At 39.7% G+C, this 17,266-nt stretch overlaps 1 protein-coding gene across 2 annotated transcripts in view; it reads right to left on the bottom strand.

Moving 5' to 3' along the window:
- The window catches only part of cgrrf1 (cell growth regulator with ring finger domain 1), a 32,632-nt gene that overhangs the window by 9,448 nt on the left and 5,918 nt on the right, over window positions 1–17,266 (bottom strand). For both annotated transcript variants that reach the window (XM_076756824.1, XM_076756825.1), the window contains exons 2-5: window positions 10,063–10,199; window positions 9,108–9,285; window positions 7,391–7,538; window positions 6,940–7,047 (exon numbers count right to left, since the gene is read on the bottom strand). In XM_076756824.1, coding sequence (XP_076612939.1) covers window positions 6,940–7,047; window positions 7,391–7,538; window positions 9,108–9,285; window positions 10,063–10,199 — 571 coding nt within the window. The remainder of the gene's footprint in view (window positions 1–6,939; window positions 7,048–7,390; window positions 7,539–9,107; window positions 9,286–10,062; window positions 10,200–17,266) is intronic.

The following is a 17,266-nucleotide window of genomic DNA, read 5'->3' on the forward strand; positions in this document are numbered from 1 at the left end:
TACACAACAATAATTGTTTTGAGGATTTCCAATCCACATTTCGAGTGCATCATAGCACAGAGACAGCACTGGTTAAAGTACAAATGACCTTCTAATTGCATCAGACAAAGGACTTGTCTCTGTACTAGTCTTATTAGATCTTAGTGCTGCAATCAACACCATTGACCATGGTATCCTATTGCAGCGACTGGAACACTTCATTGGCATTAAGGGAACTGTGTTAAGCTGGTTTAAATCCTACTTTTCAAATTGCTTTGCGTTTGTACTAGGGATGTATATCTCCACCACTGAGGCCGATTCGATATGCATCTTGATACGCAGCCACCGATAGGATACATTAACGATACACTGAAGCCTCTGTCGATGCGATGCGATTCGCTCCTGTTCACGATACAATGTGATTCAAAAATGATTTGATAAAGAATATGACTTGCTTACAAAGAGATTCGGTTCGATATTATGTGATCCAGTTCGATAGTTGTGGTACAAGAGTGTGTCCATATCAGATTTTTTATAGCACAACTGTACTTTACTCTCTGTATCAGTTTGAGAGATGCATGTAATATTTGGTTTGTTTTGACTGAGCAAACCAATAAATCCTATTTTTAAAAAAGACATAATTCAGAATATATAGACAGAGCATTAAATTTTATTTACAATAAGCAATCCTTACTCTGAATTATGTTCTCTGTCTCTACAATTTTACAAAATGTATAAAACTTCACAGTTTAACAGTTTCAGAAAGCACAGTATTAACAACGTGCATAGTGCAAATAATATGACCTGATTGCGTGCGTTTTTTCCAGTTTACCTTCTCCCTTGAAAAACCCGAAATATTGCCACACGTTTGATTTATGTGTCTTTTTCGGTGCACTGAATATCTCCTCGCTGCTAACGTCATTCTCGTTTCCCTCTATGTTGTGAACAAGGCTTGCGTCAGTGAAGGAGGAGCGATGGTGCATTCAGGTTGCCTCGGAAAACACGACAGGGCAGGGAATAGTACTAGAACACGAAATAATCGATTTAACCATGGAATTTACTGATGCAGACAGGCTAGAGGAGATGCACCATAAATTCACCCGTAAATTATATCCGATGTACCTTGAATCTACTGGTGCAGTCGCATCGCAAACGTTTGTATCGGATCACCGATATGAATCGGTGAATCTCGTCATCCCTAGTTTGTACACATTAATGATGACTCCTCTGTGCTCGCTGAAGTCAGCTACGGAGTTCCACAGGGTTCTGCCTGGACCAATTCTATTCACCTTATAAATGCTTCCTTTAAGGAACATTATCAGGAAGCGCTCAATAAATTTTCATTGCTATGGAGATGATACCCAGCTACATTTCTCAATGAAGCCAGAAGAAACCAATCAGTTAACTACACTACAAGCATGTCTTCAGGACATAAAGACCTGGATGACCTGCAATTTTCTGATGCCAAACTCAGACAAAACTGAAGTTATAGTACTAGGCCCTAAACACCTTAGAAACTCACTTTCTGATGACATAGCAGTTATGAAAGGCATTGCACTGGCCTCCAGCACCACTGTAAAGAACCTGGGTGTTATCTTTGATCAGGACATGTCCTTTTACTCCCATGTAAAACAAATTTCAAGGACTGCCTTTTTTGACCTATGTAACATTGCAAAAATCAGGCACACCCTGTCTAAAACCAATGCAGAAAAACTAGTAGCTCCAGAATGCTGTAGCACGTGTTCTGACAAAAACAAGGAAGAGGGATCATATTTCTCCGATATTAGCCACTGTGCATTGGCTCCCTGTGAACTTTAGAATAGAATTTAAAATCCTCAAATGGTCAGGCACCATCTTATATTAAAGAGCTCATAGTACCCTATTACCCAACTAGAACACTGCGTTCCCAGAATGCAGGCTTACTTATGGTTCCTGAAGTCTCCAAAAGCAGAACAGGAGCCAGAGCATTTAGCTATCAAGCTCCTCTCCTGTGGAACCATCTTCCAGTCTTTGTCCGGGAGGCAGACACTGTCTCTACATTTAAGAGTAGGCCTAAAACTTTCCTTTTTGATAAATCTCGTAGTTAGGGCCCGCTCAGGCTTGCCTTAGACCAGCCCCTAGTTATTGTAGCAGAACTGGTCTGTAGCTGACCCTCTTCTCCCCTCTTTGCATTTCTCAGGAGAAGTGGAGTGATAAAACAATCAGACTTTTAAGAGTTATTGACCATCTGGAAGGTTCACAGGAAGGTGTGAACTCAGGCAGGGACAGGATGTCTGGTTTAGAGACATCTTCTCACACTCTTTCAGGGCAACAAGAGTCACTGATAACACTTTTACTTCTAATTTACATCTGTTCAGGACGTTCTCATGGAGGTGCTAACTCTTTCTTGATAGCCCATGGTAGTTAAGGACAATAAAACTGCCTGGATGGACGAATGCCATGTCTCAAAGGAATCTTCAAACCTGATAACACTGATGGGTTGTAAATTAGACATTCCTGAAGCAAACTGTTCTGTATGTCTGTGTGTCTTTTTGCTTAACCTACCAAATTAACCAAATCTCTATGTTTGATTTAACCGTAGATGTTATTACATTGCTAAGCTCGTGATCTGTACAATAACAATGTTTTCCTGGTGTTTCTAACTTACAGGATGACGAAACTGTGAATTTAACTATTTCAAAGATTTTCTCTGAGTTTCTACCATGGAACCATATCGCCATCTAGAGGTTCGTAGCGGTTAGGTTGAATGTGCTAAGCGGGAGACATTTATTAATAAGTAACCATAATAGCAATAATCATTTCGGCAAATATAGTCTGCCCTTCTTTATTCCTTCATCATATTAAAGTCGTTATACCCTTAATCATCATGTTTATTAGGATTAGTATTAGAAAATGTTACCATGTTTATTGTTTAATGTTGTCATTATTAATAAGAATTGTCTATCGCATGTAGTGAACACGCATGTTGTTGTTGAAGTGCCATTGAAAATTGATCATTTAAAATATATTCGATTGACCAGAGTGAGAGGCAGATGACCCCCTGTAATAAAACATGAATTTATTCTCGCTCTGTGAAATGAAATCACGTTGCGCGTCTGCGAACCATCCCACATGAGTGACGACCTATTGGTTAGACACACCCTGGAGCAATGATAAAGTTAGTAGCGCGCAACGGACTTTGGTTTTTAGTTCAGTTTTACTTTCATCTAGTTCTGTTTTAGTTTTAGTTCTGCCTTAGTTTGTGTTAAGTCCTTTGTCTTTAGTTTTCAAGTATTTTTCCGCTCTGTCGTTTTCTCAGTCTTTTTGTTGCTGCTCACAACTACACAGAGTGGCCTGATTTAATTCTGCAGAAATGTACTTTTCTAATCTTCTTCGTGAAACTTTCATTTTTGCTCGCCACGCCAAGCCGCATAATTCCTATATTTGTTGTTAAAGTCTAGTCACGTAATAATAATTTTGAAGACATTTTCGACCGGCCATCGAAGAGTCTCTCAATCTTATTATTAGTAATCAAAAGCCTTGCCAAACGGCCAACAACTAACTGACCGCACCGAAGACCTGTAGCCTGCTGCTGACCCGCTGGTCCGGGTTAAAGAACCATCGGAAGCCGTTCCTCGTCTGTAACCGACACCGAAGACCCTCAGCTCCCGAGACATCCCTGTCCAACACCAGCTCTCAACGGTGGTTCGCTTGATTCGTCCGGCAGACCGCTGTGCAGATCAGAGTGATGGACGACGACGCGGAGCCTCTTCGTGTCAGTTCGGGGCAGACCTCTACAGGAACGACGCTGACAAAGTAGGCATACTTAAGCGGTTTTGAATAAGAGTTGGTCTGTGAGGTTGAGATATTGTCAATTTGTTTAAATTCTCTATATCGTTCATTCAACAAATTAACTTCATATTCGCGTCCCCCTTTCCCCTTTAAAAACTATCGCCAAACTCATTTTACCATTCTCTTGCCATAAGTTCCTCTGTGCAGTGTTTGTGTTAATCTACATCATCCATATAATCTACCGCATTATCCATGATTCATATTCATTTCATTATTGTGTTTAATAAATAATCCTTTGCATACAAGTAGTTGTCAGACGGTGTCCTTTTGAGCTGGATATAAGCAATCCCTATACTGAGAGTTTACGCCTTAGATTATCAGACTGATCTACTGTTGGTTCATTCGTTCACTACATCAGCATTACAAGACACGATATACAAAATCCTTCTTAGCTGAGGAAGGTTGGTGCCCGGCTCTTATTAACGAATGCAACATTAATTTAGAGGTAATTCCCCTACATTATGCTGCTATAGCATTAGACTGTTGGGGGATCTCCAAAGATACATTCCTCTGTTCTTCTCTCCCTCTCCATCTGCACACTTTCATGTCCTACCACAGCATGTTACTAACTTAGCTTCTTCCCTAGAGTCTCTGTACTCTGTCGTCTCGCAGGTTCCACTGTCACTGTTACTGTGATTGCATTTCTGTCTGTCTCTCTGTTTGTCTCTCGCTCTCTCTCTCTCACCCAACCAGTCAAGGCAGATGGCCGCCCACCCAGAGCCTGGTTCTGCCTGAGGTTTCTGCCTGTTAAAAGGAAGTTTTTCGTCACCACTGTCGCCACCTGCTTGCTCATGAGGGAAGTGTCGGGTCTCTGTAGGGTCGCTGTCTTTGTACCTATATATGCTCTATATGGAAAGTGTCCTGAGACAACTTCTGTTGTGATTTGGCGCTATACAAATAAAACTGAATTGAACAGTTGGTGTTGAAAGGTGTCTGCTACTTGAACTCTGTGAAGCATTTATGTGGGCTCTAACCTGAGGTACTGTTAATTTGCGGTTTCTGAAGCTGGTAACTCTGATGAACTTATCCTCTGCAGCAGAGGTAACTCTTGGTCTTCCTTTCCTGTAGCGGTCTTAATGAGAGCCAGTTTCATCATAGCGTTTGATGGTCTTTGCGACTGCACTTCAAGTTCTTGAAATTTTCCCGATTGACTGACCTTCATGTCATAAAGTAATGATGGCTGGTTTCTTTTTACTTAGTTGAGTGGTTCTTGCCATAATATGGATTAGAACAGCAGCCAAATAGGGCTATTCACTGTATACACCTTTCTACCAACCCTAATTCTGCACAACACAACTGATGGTCTCGAACACATTAAGAAGACAACAAATTCCTGAAATTAATTCTTGACAAGGCATACCTGTTAACTGAAAACCATTCCTGGTGACTACTACTGGTGACTACCTCAAGAAGCTGATTGAGAGAATGCCAACAGTGTGCAAAGCTGTCATCAAAGCAAATGGTGGCTACTTTGAAATTTAAAATCTAAAAACATAAAACAGATTCTGGTTTGTTTAACACTTTTTTGGTTAGAGAACCTGCTCATAACCCTTTAGTCAAAAAATAATGTTAAGGGTGAAGACTGCATTCTATTCTGTTGGGTGGCTGTTGTGGCTGGTTGTCTGCCAACCAGGAGGTTGGTGGTTCGATCCCTGGCCTCAGCAGTCCACATGTCGAAGTATTCTTGGGTAAGACACAGAACCCCAAAACTGCACCCGATGCTGCGCCATCGGTGTGTGAATTCATATGTACGTCGCTTTGGATAAAAGCATCTGCCAAATAACTAAATGTTCTCTCTCTTCTTCGAAATTTCTTTTATCGTTGAAGCCTTAGTTAATGACTGTTGTGAGACTCAACTCTGTTATAAAAAGTATCTGTACCACTTTCTGATGAACTGCACCAGGACTCCTTTGAAGCAGACCGAGACTCTCCTTTTAAGTTGGTCTCTGTCCAGCTGTTTGGTCCAGGCAAGAACACTCAAAAAGAGATGGGTAATGTAAAAACTCTTTATGTAAAAATGCATTACAAAGTTTAAGAAAAATAATGAGACAGCAATTTCTCTTCCAATGTTGCAGTCTTTCTGGTACTAAATTTCCTCTTTGTGTTTTCTTTAGGAGCTGCACTGTGGGGATAGTAAAACAAAGAGGGAATGTTCTAAAAATGATGTAACTTTGGAATATACCAACTTGATAAAACTGACTCAGACTGCTAAAGCCTCATCTTTACTTCACCTGAACTTCAGAAATATTTTTTTTTACCCAGAATGAAGACTGTGGATATTGTCCCGAATAACTCAAATTGAAATAGATTTCAGAGGGGATCTCTTGGCAGCTAATATGAAAAGGAGGAACAGTTAGGTACCCTGCAGACCTTCCAATGTACATATGGGCATGTGATTACTGTATTAAGACAAATGAACAAATGGAAATCTATAATTGAATTAAAGTATAAAAAGTAGTAGTAAGTAGTATAAACAGTACAATAAGTAAAACAGATGGTGGTAAAATTCACCCTACTGCACATTGGGGTGAATTCAACCACTGTCTATTGTAGTTATTGTTTTGTGTATCATATCTTGCTTTTTGTTACTGATGCTTATTGATGTTTTGCTATTGCACCTTTGCTGCTGTAACACTGCAAATTTGCCCGTTGTAGTATTAATAAAAGGTTTTCTTATCTCAATGCTGTGCATAACTCTTTAAAGCCACCACCCATGACCAGTGAGTTGCCCCACTCTGTGCTGGTTCTCCAAACACTGTGTACACATAGTGTAGTTACCTGGCTAAATAAGATAACAGATAAGACTTTATTGATCCCACACCGGGGAAATTAAGTCATTACAGCCAGCAAGTATTACAAATAGCAAAAACAGTGGCACAAAATGGTCAAGATAAAAAACCTGTGCGGGATACAGAATAGAAAAACAACTATGTATATGCACATTATGTACAGACTATAAAAATACTAAATGCCATAAAAATGCTACCGCCCATAAAAAGTACTATTATCAATAAACAAATACAACACCCCCTTCCGGCTAACCACTGAATTTAAACAAAATATGGAGAACCTGACTGTGAGTATCACAGAAAAGCAAGAACAAACTCCTTGAACAAAAATATGACCGACCTTTAACTCATACAAGTTCCCTTGTGAGGTGAGAAGGTACTGAAAGAGAACCCGTGCAGAAAGGCTGTATTTGTCATCAGGAACATGAATAACGGTCACACTGGCCACCTGTAAGATGAGAAACAGCATAAACTCTAAATATGTATTTTTAACCACTTCTCATGAAGTTACTCCTTGCTATGACAAGGCTTTTAGGAGATTTTCTTTTCTTTTAAGAGAGCTCTGCCTGGTCAGGATAGTTCATGTTGTGGACCTGAAAAGCCCACTGACAGTTTATGTGATGAAGGAAAAGTCTTAACTTGTTCCTTTCCTTTGTGCTAAGCTTGGCTAAATGTCCTGGAAATGTCTGTGTAGTGAAAAAACTGCGAAACTGACGTGAGTCTGGTCATATAATTCAAAAACAAACACCAAACAACCAACCACAAAATGTCTGAATGTGAGATGGGCTCACAATGTTGTAGGCGTCTCTGGCTTTTGGCTCTGCGAGTGTCAGCACTGCCACAAGAGGGTAGCGTTCCCTTGGCAAAGGCCCAAAATCTGTAATCCCCTGGTCAGCAGGAACCTGTGTATGATATTCCTCTCCATCTTCACTGCTGATACTGAGAGGGTGGGGTCAAAGAAGATAAAATCAGCAACTTTTGGAACAATGTATATCAGCCAAACTCCAGCCAAATAAATATCTCAGTCATGATTATGTCATGTATGTATTATATCACCATTACAAAATTACAGCGTTGACTGCTTTGATTGATTACTGCTAGAGCTTTGAAGATATACATTTCAAAAAGGTTACATTCAGGCATCAGGTAATGTTAAATTTAGGTATCGCATGTACTACACACCTTGTCAAAAGGGGCTGAGATACCTATTCCCATAACAAACATACAAACTGTGAGTAAAAGGACTCTCATCACCCAGTCCTAGTATGGTAATGTAATACACCTGAGCTTTTATCATAGTATTAGTAGTAACAATGATTGAATTTAAGATGCTGTTATTGTAACCAAGCAATGTAATGAAATCATAAGAATAGGAGTCATTGAGAATTGAAATAGAATCAAGTACAAGGTTTTGTAAGCTGCAGCTATGTTAATGAAAAGTTAGCGTTATGATCTTGGGTGTGGAATCAAGTGAGTCATGTCATTTTCCTCTACGCAACACCCAAATGAGAAAGTCACAGAGACTGTAACTAGTGGCCTGTACCAAACCATGCCAAAGGCCAAAAGAGAACAGGGTTCTTCTTCCTTTCATCTCTTCAACCTCAAGCCAACTCAAGAGAAGGAGCATGTGAGGAGCCTGACATCGCAGGACGACTTATAAAAATTTACAGTCATCTCAAGAGGACAGAGCACAGGAGGAATAATCATTTTCCAACTGTCTGTGGATTATAAAATGGAGTTTAAGATCTTCTTCACTCACTCTGCTACAATAAGGATGACAACAGCTTTGGGCAGAGTCGTGGGTTTCTTCTAGTTACCACACTTATGCAGGAAGAGACCAGCTGTACTAGCCAGATAACCAATCTCTCTCCCTTTCTCAATTCGATGATTAATGTTTTAGCTACAGCTTTTTATTAAAGTTAGATGTTCAAATTGTTGATTTTTATACTAAACTGATCTTCAATTATTATTCACCAAGAGATTTAAATCGGATTATGCTATTTGCTTGCCCTTGCTTGTTATATATACATACAATTGCAAATAAAGAATTAAAGTTGAAATTAAAAGATAAATGTTGGACAATCCTTTGATTTTATCATTCTCTAATGGTAGTAAAATGTAGCTGGTTGTGTGACCAACATCTTAAAGGTTCTTCAAGATTACTCTAGCCTAAAGAAATTAACAGACCATGACTCATGACTCATGACTCGGGATCTTAACGACCTGTGATATAAATAACAATAATTAATAACAATGGATCACATTCATTAAGTGCTTTTCTGTGTACTCAAAATTTTTTACAAGATAAAATGAAAACTAGAAGACATATCTAGATTTGATAGCTAGATTACAATAATAATATCTAAGATTAATTATACTGAAAAGAACAGTGTGTTGGAAGCTACCTGTTTGGTTGGGAAGGTGAGTTAGAACAGGTGATACTAACCTGTAAATTATTACAATCAAATAATCTCGTTTCTTGCAAGTTTCAGTACTGTAAAAGGATACCGGAAACTCTGACAGTGGTGGTAGCAGAGGTGCAGGGCCTCCTTGAAATGTTGGAGGGTGCTGAGCCTCGAGCCGTGCTGGTGTGCCTGCAGCCCTCCCCACAGGGCACTGACCTCACATCCCCAGAAACAGCTCAGGACACAGGGCTCCAAACAGTAAGGCCTTACAGCCACACCCTCTGTAAAGGAATGTTTGCTTGTGTTATCATGGCCTGGGACACAAAAGATAGGGTACTACATAAAGGTAATGTTGGAGATATAAGCTGGGACATTTGGAGGGAAGATTCATAACCCTGCATATTTATAGTTGTTACAATTACAATTAGTCATTTGGCAGACGCTTTTATCCAAAGTGACGTTAATATGAATTCACACACTGATGGCACAGCATTGGGGGCAGTTTGTGGGGTTCAGTATCTTGCCCAAGGACACTTCGGCATGTGGACTGCTGAGGCCAGGGATCGAACCACCCACCTCCTGATAGGTGGACAACCGCTCTATCTCATGAACCACAGCCGCCCACAGTTGTACAAGGGGTTCACTGGTATTTATATAATCACATGAATACTCTCAACTCCATGACAGACACAGAACAGAAATCATATCTGTATTCTGTACCCAGAAATTATTTACTAAGCAGTACTTACTGTAGCTGTGCATTTTAATTATTCAGGTGCAGATATCCACACATGGGAACTGTTCAGCATAACCAAAGTCATTTACCTATAGTATTTCTCGATCAATTTATCTATTATTATTTATTTGTGTATCAATTTATTGATCCCGGTGTGGGATCAATAAAGTGTGTATGATAAGTAAAGCATTATCTTATCTTCATAAACTGGAACTGGAGGGGTTCACTGTCATTCTCCAGTAAAACCTTTATTGTATTTGGAGGATGACAGATTTTCATCATTCCCTGGTAGGATTATATTACTGATGATGACCGGTCTCACCAGTGACAGATGCTGGCCCAGAGCCCATCTCCAGGGCGAAAGGATTGGTCACCTGAACCATTTGCTTCTCAGGGGTTGGCAGGATGGACTCTGTCTCATCAGAGCTGCGAAGTATCACTGGGACATCAAAGCCAAACCTGCAGGACAGGTGGCAGAGTGAACAAAGTGTGAAAGAGCACAAAGTAATTATGTTCTGCATTTTTAACAGAGAAATAAAAAGATGAGAGGTGCAAGCACAAGAAAAGTCTGTTGAAATCTATGTTTTGTACATTAGACCAATTGACAACACTGACCTGCTTTGGCTTTCCTAAAATCAAAGGGCTACTCTGTTGACTCTGCATCCAATACTTCAGAGCAAGATATCTTAACAACTATTGGTTACATTGTTATAAAATTTGTGAAAGTTTTTTGTGTCCTCCTGACTTTTCATCTATCACCTTGACTTGTGCGCATGAAAGTTTGTGAAGCGTACTTATGAACCCTTTCCATTTTGAACACTCAATGAGGTTTCACAATCACCATGTTCCAGCCAATGTCAACTTTGAATGTGTTATGTCATAATCCAACCAGCACCTGTTTTCACCCTCTACACGTCAGATTTCAGACACAATGCCCACAGCTGCCACATCTAGAAGTTCTCCTCAGTGTTTCCTGTACATTCATTTACAACCCCTGGCAAAAATTATGGAATCACCAGTCTCGGAGGATGTTCATTCAGTTGTTTAATTTTGTAGAAAAAAAGCAGATCACAGACATTACTCAAAACTTAAGTCATTTCAAATGGCAACTTTCTGGCTTTAAGAAACACTAAAAGAAATCAAGAAAAAAAATTGTGGTAATCAGTAACAGTTACTTTTTTAGACCAAGCAGAGGGAAAAAAGTATGGAATCACCCTGTAAATTTTCATTCCCAAAACTAACACCTGCATCAGATTAGATCTGCTCATTAGTCTGCAGTTAAAAAGGAGTGATCACACCTTGGAGAGCTGTTGCAACAAGTGGACTGACATGAATCATGGCTCCAACCCGAGAGATGTCAATTGAAACAAAGGAGAGGATTATCAAACTTCTTAAAGAGGGTAAATCATCATGCAATGTTGCAAAAGATGTTGGTTGTTCAGTCAGCTGTGTCTAAAATCTGGACCAAGTACAAAAACCATGGGAAGGTTGTTAAAGGCAAGCATACTGGTAGACCAAGGAAGACATCAAAGTGTCAAGACAGAAAACTTAAAGCAATATATCTTGAAAACAGAAAATGCACAGCAAAACAAATGAGGAACAAATGGGAGGAAACTGGAGTCAACGTCTGTGACCGAACTGTAAGAAACCGCCTGAAGGAAATGAGATTTACATACAGAAAAGCTAAATGAAAGCCATCATTAACACCTAAACAGAAAAAAACAAGGTTACAGTGGGCTAAGGAAAAGCAATCGTGGACTGTGGATGACTGGATGAAAGTCATATTCAGTGATGAATCGCAAATCTGCATTGGGCAAGGTGATGATGCCGGAACTTTTGTTTGGTGCCGTTCCAAAGAGATTTATGAAGACGACTGCCTGAAGAAAACATGCAAATTTCCACAGTCATTGATGATTTGGGGCTGCATGTCAGGTAAAGGCACTGGGGAGATGGCTGTCATTACATCTTCAGTAAATGCACAAGTTTACATTGACATTTTGGACACTTCTCTTATCCCATCAATTGAAAGGATGTTTGGGGATGATGAGATCATTTTTCAAGATGATAATGCATCTTGCCATAGAGTGAAAACTGTGAAAACATTCCTTGAAGAAAGACACACAAGGTCAATGTCATGGCCTGCAAATAGTCCGGATCTCAATCCAATTGAAAATCTGTGGTGGAAGTTGAAGAAAATGGTCCATGACAAGGCTCCAACCTGCAAAGCTGATCTGGCAACAGCAATCAAAGAAAGTTGGAGCCAGATTGATGAAGAGTACTGTTTGTCACTCATTAAGTCCATGCCTCAGAGAATGCAAGCTGTTATAAAAGCCAGAGGTGGTGCAACAAAGTACTAGTGGTGTGTTGAAGTGTTCTTTTGTTTGTTTGTTTTTCATGATTCCATACTTTTTTCCTCAGAATTGAGTGATTCCATACTTTTTTCCCCTCTGCTTGGTCTAAACAAGTGACTGTTACTGATTACCACAATTTTTTTTCTTGATTTCTTTTAGTGTTTCTTAAAGCCAGAAAGTTGCCATTTGAAATGACTTTAGTTTTGTGTCATGTCTGTGATCTTCTTTTTTTCTACAAAATTAAACAACTGAATGAACATCCTCTGAGACTGGTGATTCCATAATTTTTGCCAGGGGTTGTATGAGTGGCGGGCCGCCATTCCTAAATCCTAAATCCTAGCCACCCTCCTTCAAATTTCTTTTTTTTTGTCGCAAATACACCACCGCCGCAGGTCTCCAGCTTCACAGAGTCCGACGTTCATTACTCGCGAGAGTGCGGCCTTAAAAGTGACATCACGTCAAGCACCCACGCACCTATGGCAAGCCAAGTCTGCCAGACATACATCACATTCAGTCACGTTTCATCTTCATTGCGTCGAAAAAAACGGCGTTTTTTCAGATTTTGCGGCGTTTATTCACCGTAATGCACAAAAAACGCCGCTTTTTACGCCGTAATGAAGTCCTCCAAGAACGCGCGTAAAAAACGCCGTTTTGCGCATCAAAACGAGCGTAAAATACGGCGTTTTCCTAGCATGATAATAATCTCCACCCTTCTTTTCTCTCAGCCACTGAACTTGAAGTGTCTGCGCCCAATCGCTGATCAAGACAAGCGGACCAAATCAGTTCAGCACAGATCTCCTTTGTGGCAAAGTTTGTCCTAACTTACCTTGTAGTTTCTCGTAGGTTAATATTTTGGGTGATTGGCAGGAACATATCCCATAAATTAACTTTGTCGTTATTTTAAGTTCCTCTTCCATGCATCGTTGATTCATTTTTCTTGGTCAATGCTTCTATGTCATTGTTGATTTTCACTGGTTTACTCCCTGGACAATGGAGTGAAGAAGTGGTACAGTGGTTAGAGCTCTGGACTTTGAAACAGAGACCTTTTAGCTTGCAAGTGCGAATCCCGTGAGTGGCATTGTTTACTTGAACCCGTTGCGTTTTTTCACTCTGACATACACCACGTTGCTATATTGTGATGTATTTGTTTGGATATAAACTCACTGACTTTGCAGCCCTGTGTTAGTAAACAAGATGGCAGAAACCTGTGTGTACTTGTACTTCCTCTCATTTCTGTCATTGTTTAAACTCCTCTTCCATGCACTGTTAGGATATATAGACATATATTTTGGCTACAGATACATATACATACATATGTGTGTGAGTGTGTGTGTGTATTTTTTTTTTTTTTTCTCTGGTAAACCTTCTGGTAGAATCAGGAGGGGAGGAAACACAGCTAAGATCACTATAACGCTTCACCCATCTGCAATTAAGATATGAAATTACTGGACTGCAGGTGGCGCCACGCAACTAACTATGCATTTTCACCTCTCCCCGAGTGTTTCTGTTCATAGCCAATCCACATCACCCATCCCCCAAAAAGTTGTTGACAGCTTTTGACAGCGATCAACGTGATGCTATCTCTGGGAGCTAAACATAAAGTTGTTCAGGTGAGTCAAACATCAGACATTAGAATTCGCATTACTACTGTCGGATTTACAGTACTTCATCAAGATAGCCCGCAATATTGTTATGTCCAGCTGTAGGGATGGCAGCGGCATAACGGTCAGATCGCAGTCTGCGAAGATGTAATGGGGCTACAGGTGGTAGAAGTTATTCAGCAGCTAAAGGGTTGCAGGATTGAGTCCAGCCCAACAAAGTCAAACTGTGTTTTAGTAAGACACTACCTTGATATCAATGTGTTGACAAATCTCTACATAAAATGTAATGTGGCCCATTCTTATATTTGTGATCATCTTCACTGGATCTGCTGCCTCATGCCAAATCACAGCTGTGCTGACACAACAGTACCCCTTCTGGTGTTACACTCTTGTGATAGTTATTGAGTATTATTTTTTAAAGATCATATTTGCACATAAATTGGATTATATTGTACATTTGCTGGGGCGGCACGGTGACGCAGCAGTTAGTGCGCGTGCCTCACAGCAAGAAGGTTGCTGGTTCGAACCCTGGGTCGGGCAGGGCCTTTCTGTGTGAAGTTTGCATGTTCTTCCCGTGCATGCGTGGGTTCTCTCCGGGCACTCCGGCTTCCTCCCACAGACCAAAAACATGCTCGTTAGGTTAATTGGTCTCGAAATTGTCCGTAGGTGTGAGTGTGAGTGTGTGAGTTGTCTGTCTGTGTGTCTGTGTATGTTGCCCTGCGATCGGCTGGCGACCGGTTCAGGGTGTACCCCGCCTCTCGCCCATTGCTAGCTGGGATAGGCTCCAGCCCCCCGCAACCCCGAAATGGGATGCACGGGTAAAGAAGATGAATGAATGAATGTACATTTGCTCAAAATTACAGGAGGTAACATGGAAGAAAGGGGAGAAAAAAATCCAATTTTACCACTTCTAGGAATGTAGTGTTAAAATGGACAAAAAAAAAAAAAACATTTCTAAGCTGACAACCTGGCTAGAACACATGTTAAGGGGTTAAATATCAATACTGGATAGGTTGAATGCTTGTAACAAAAAGTGTCCGACAAAGTTTTGGCCCCCTGACTAAAAGCAACTGGTTAAAATAGCATAGCGATGAAATTTACATCTTCTTCTATCTATCTATCTATCTATCTATCTATCTATCTATCTAATAACAGATCTAACAGGATCGATCCAGTACTGGTTAGTTGCGTGGCACCACCTGCAGTCCAATAATTTCATATCTGAATTGCAGATGGGTGAAGCGTTATAGTGATCTTAGCTGTGTTTCCTCCCCTCCTGATTCTACCAGAAGGCTTACCAGAGCAAAAACACACACACACACACACACACACACACACACACACACACACACACACACACACCCACATGTATGTATATGTATCTGTAGCCAAAATATATGTCAAGATATCCTAACGTGGAAGGGGAGTTTAAACAATGACAGAAATGAGAGGAAGTACAAGTACACACAGGTTTCTGCCATCTTGTTTACTAACACAGGGCTGCAAAGTCAGTGAGTTTATATCCAAACAAATACATCACAATATAGCAACGTGGTGTATGTCAGAGTGAAAAAACGCAAAGGGTTCAAGTAAACAATGCCACTCACGGGATTCGCACTTGCAAGCTAAAAGGTCTCTGTTTCAAAGTCCAGAGCTCTAACCACTGTACCACTTCTTCACTCCATTGCCCAGGGAGTAAACCAGTGAAAATCAACAATGACATAGAAGCATTGACCAAGAAAAATGAATAAACGATGCATGGAAGAGGAACTTAAAATAACGACAAAGTTAATTTATGGGATATGTTCCTGCCAATCACCCAAAATATTAAAATACAAGAAACTACAAGGTAAGTTAGGACAAACTTTGCCACAAAGGAGATCTGTGCTGGACTGATTTGGTCTGCTTGTCTTGATCAGCGATTGGGCGCAGACACTTCAAGTTCAGTGGCTGAGAGAAAAGAAGGGTGGAGATTATTATTATTATTATTATTTATTTATTTTTTTATTGAAATGTTTTCATTACAAAAGCAGTTATTATAATGTACATTCGTACAAACAATTGAACATCAGCCAGTGGGTAGGCTATTAGATAAATACAGAAAATAAAGAGCACAAGTGGTATGTTTTCATAGCTTTCGTATTGTTAGAGTCACAAATACTTTCCATGTACTGTTCTGTTTCCTTTTGGAATGCAATAAAACAGGGGATTGAGTGACTAAATTTGGCTTTATGTATGTGATATTTACCCAATATTATTATTGAGTTTATGACATACAGTTCTCTTTGTTTTTTACTTTTAACATCATGAACCCCAAAAAGTATATTGTTCCATTCTAAAAGGAAGTCTGAGTCAATCTTCAGTGTCATGTAATGCAGTACGTCTTTCCAGAAGGTGGCAGTATAATGACAGTTCCAGAACAGGTGCAACATAGTTTCAGGCTCAGATCCACACAAAGACCAGTTTACACATACATCCCTCCCAAATCTCAGCAAATAGTGTTTGGCAGGATAGTATTTATGGATTAATTTGTAAGACACTTCTCTAATTTTGTTTGTAATCAAATATTTGTATGGAAGATTCCATATATGGACCCAGTTCAGTCCATTAACAATATTAGACCAGTACTGAACAACATATGTGGTAGTGGTAATATCAGTTTGAAACAATGATCTGATGAGACAATTTTTTTTCTTAGTTTTGATCGAGAAACACATACTTGCCCCACTGATGTTAATGTGGGGTCTAAAGAGGACAAACTGGTTTTCCAGTACCTCTTAAGAGCGTTAGGATACCAGAAGGAATGGCATCCATTACAATTGCAAAGTCTTTGGGGGTAACAGGAATACCATATGTTTGAAGGAATTCTGTGTAATTTAGCAGATTTTCATTATCATTGAGTCACTGGGTAACTAAAACTATGTTATTATTAAACCAGGTATTAAAAAATAAAGATTTGTTTTTATATTTGATATGTTGATTATTCCAAATAAAGCATCTGTGAGGCAAGAAGTTGTGTTTATAGATTAAGGACCATGCCAACAGCATTTGCTTGTGAAAGTTTGATAGAGTTATGAGAAGTTTTTCTATTTTATAATTACATAATAGCACATATTCAAGGCCTCCAATGGTAGAAAAAATATATTTGGGTATAAAGTTCCAAGTGGATGTAGGATTATGTAAAAACTGCTTTATCCAGTTAACTTGAAAGGTATTGTTGAGGGTAGTAAAGTCAAGAAAGTTTAGACCACCAGAGTCATAGGTGTTCATAACAACAGATTTTTTCACATAATGCGTCTTGTCCTTCCGTATAAAATTAAATAATAGCTTATCAATGGCACTGCAGATCTGTTTTTCGACAGCCAGGGGAGTAGCGGCGTAAGTAAGACGAGACAACCCCTCTGCCTTTGTTAATAAAACTCTGCCTTTCAAAGATAGATCTCTTTGAAGCCATTGGTTTAGTTTTTTCCTTGTCTTGTCTACAATCATATTAAAATTTTCAGAACATCTGTGTCTGATTTTTAACAATGGTAATTCCAAGGTAAGTGAGTTTGTTTTTAATAGGAATATTGTA

Source organism: Chaetodon auriga, chromosome 18, assembly GCF_051107435.1.
Source record: "Chaetodon auriga isolate fChaAug3 chromosome 18, fChaAug3.hap1, whole genome shotgun sequence".
Classification (NCBI taxonomy): Eukaryota; Metazoa; Chordata; class Actinopteri; order Chaetodontiformes; family Chaetodontidae; genus Chaetodon; species Chaetodon auriga.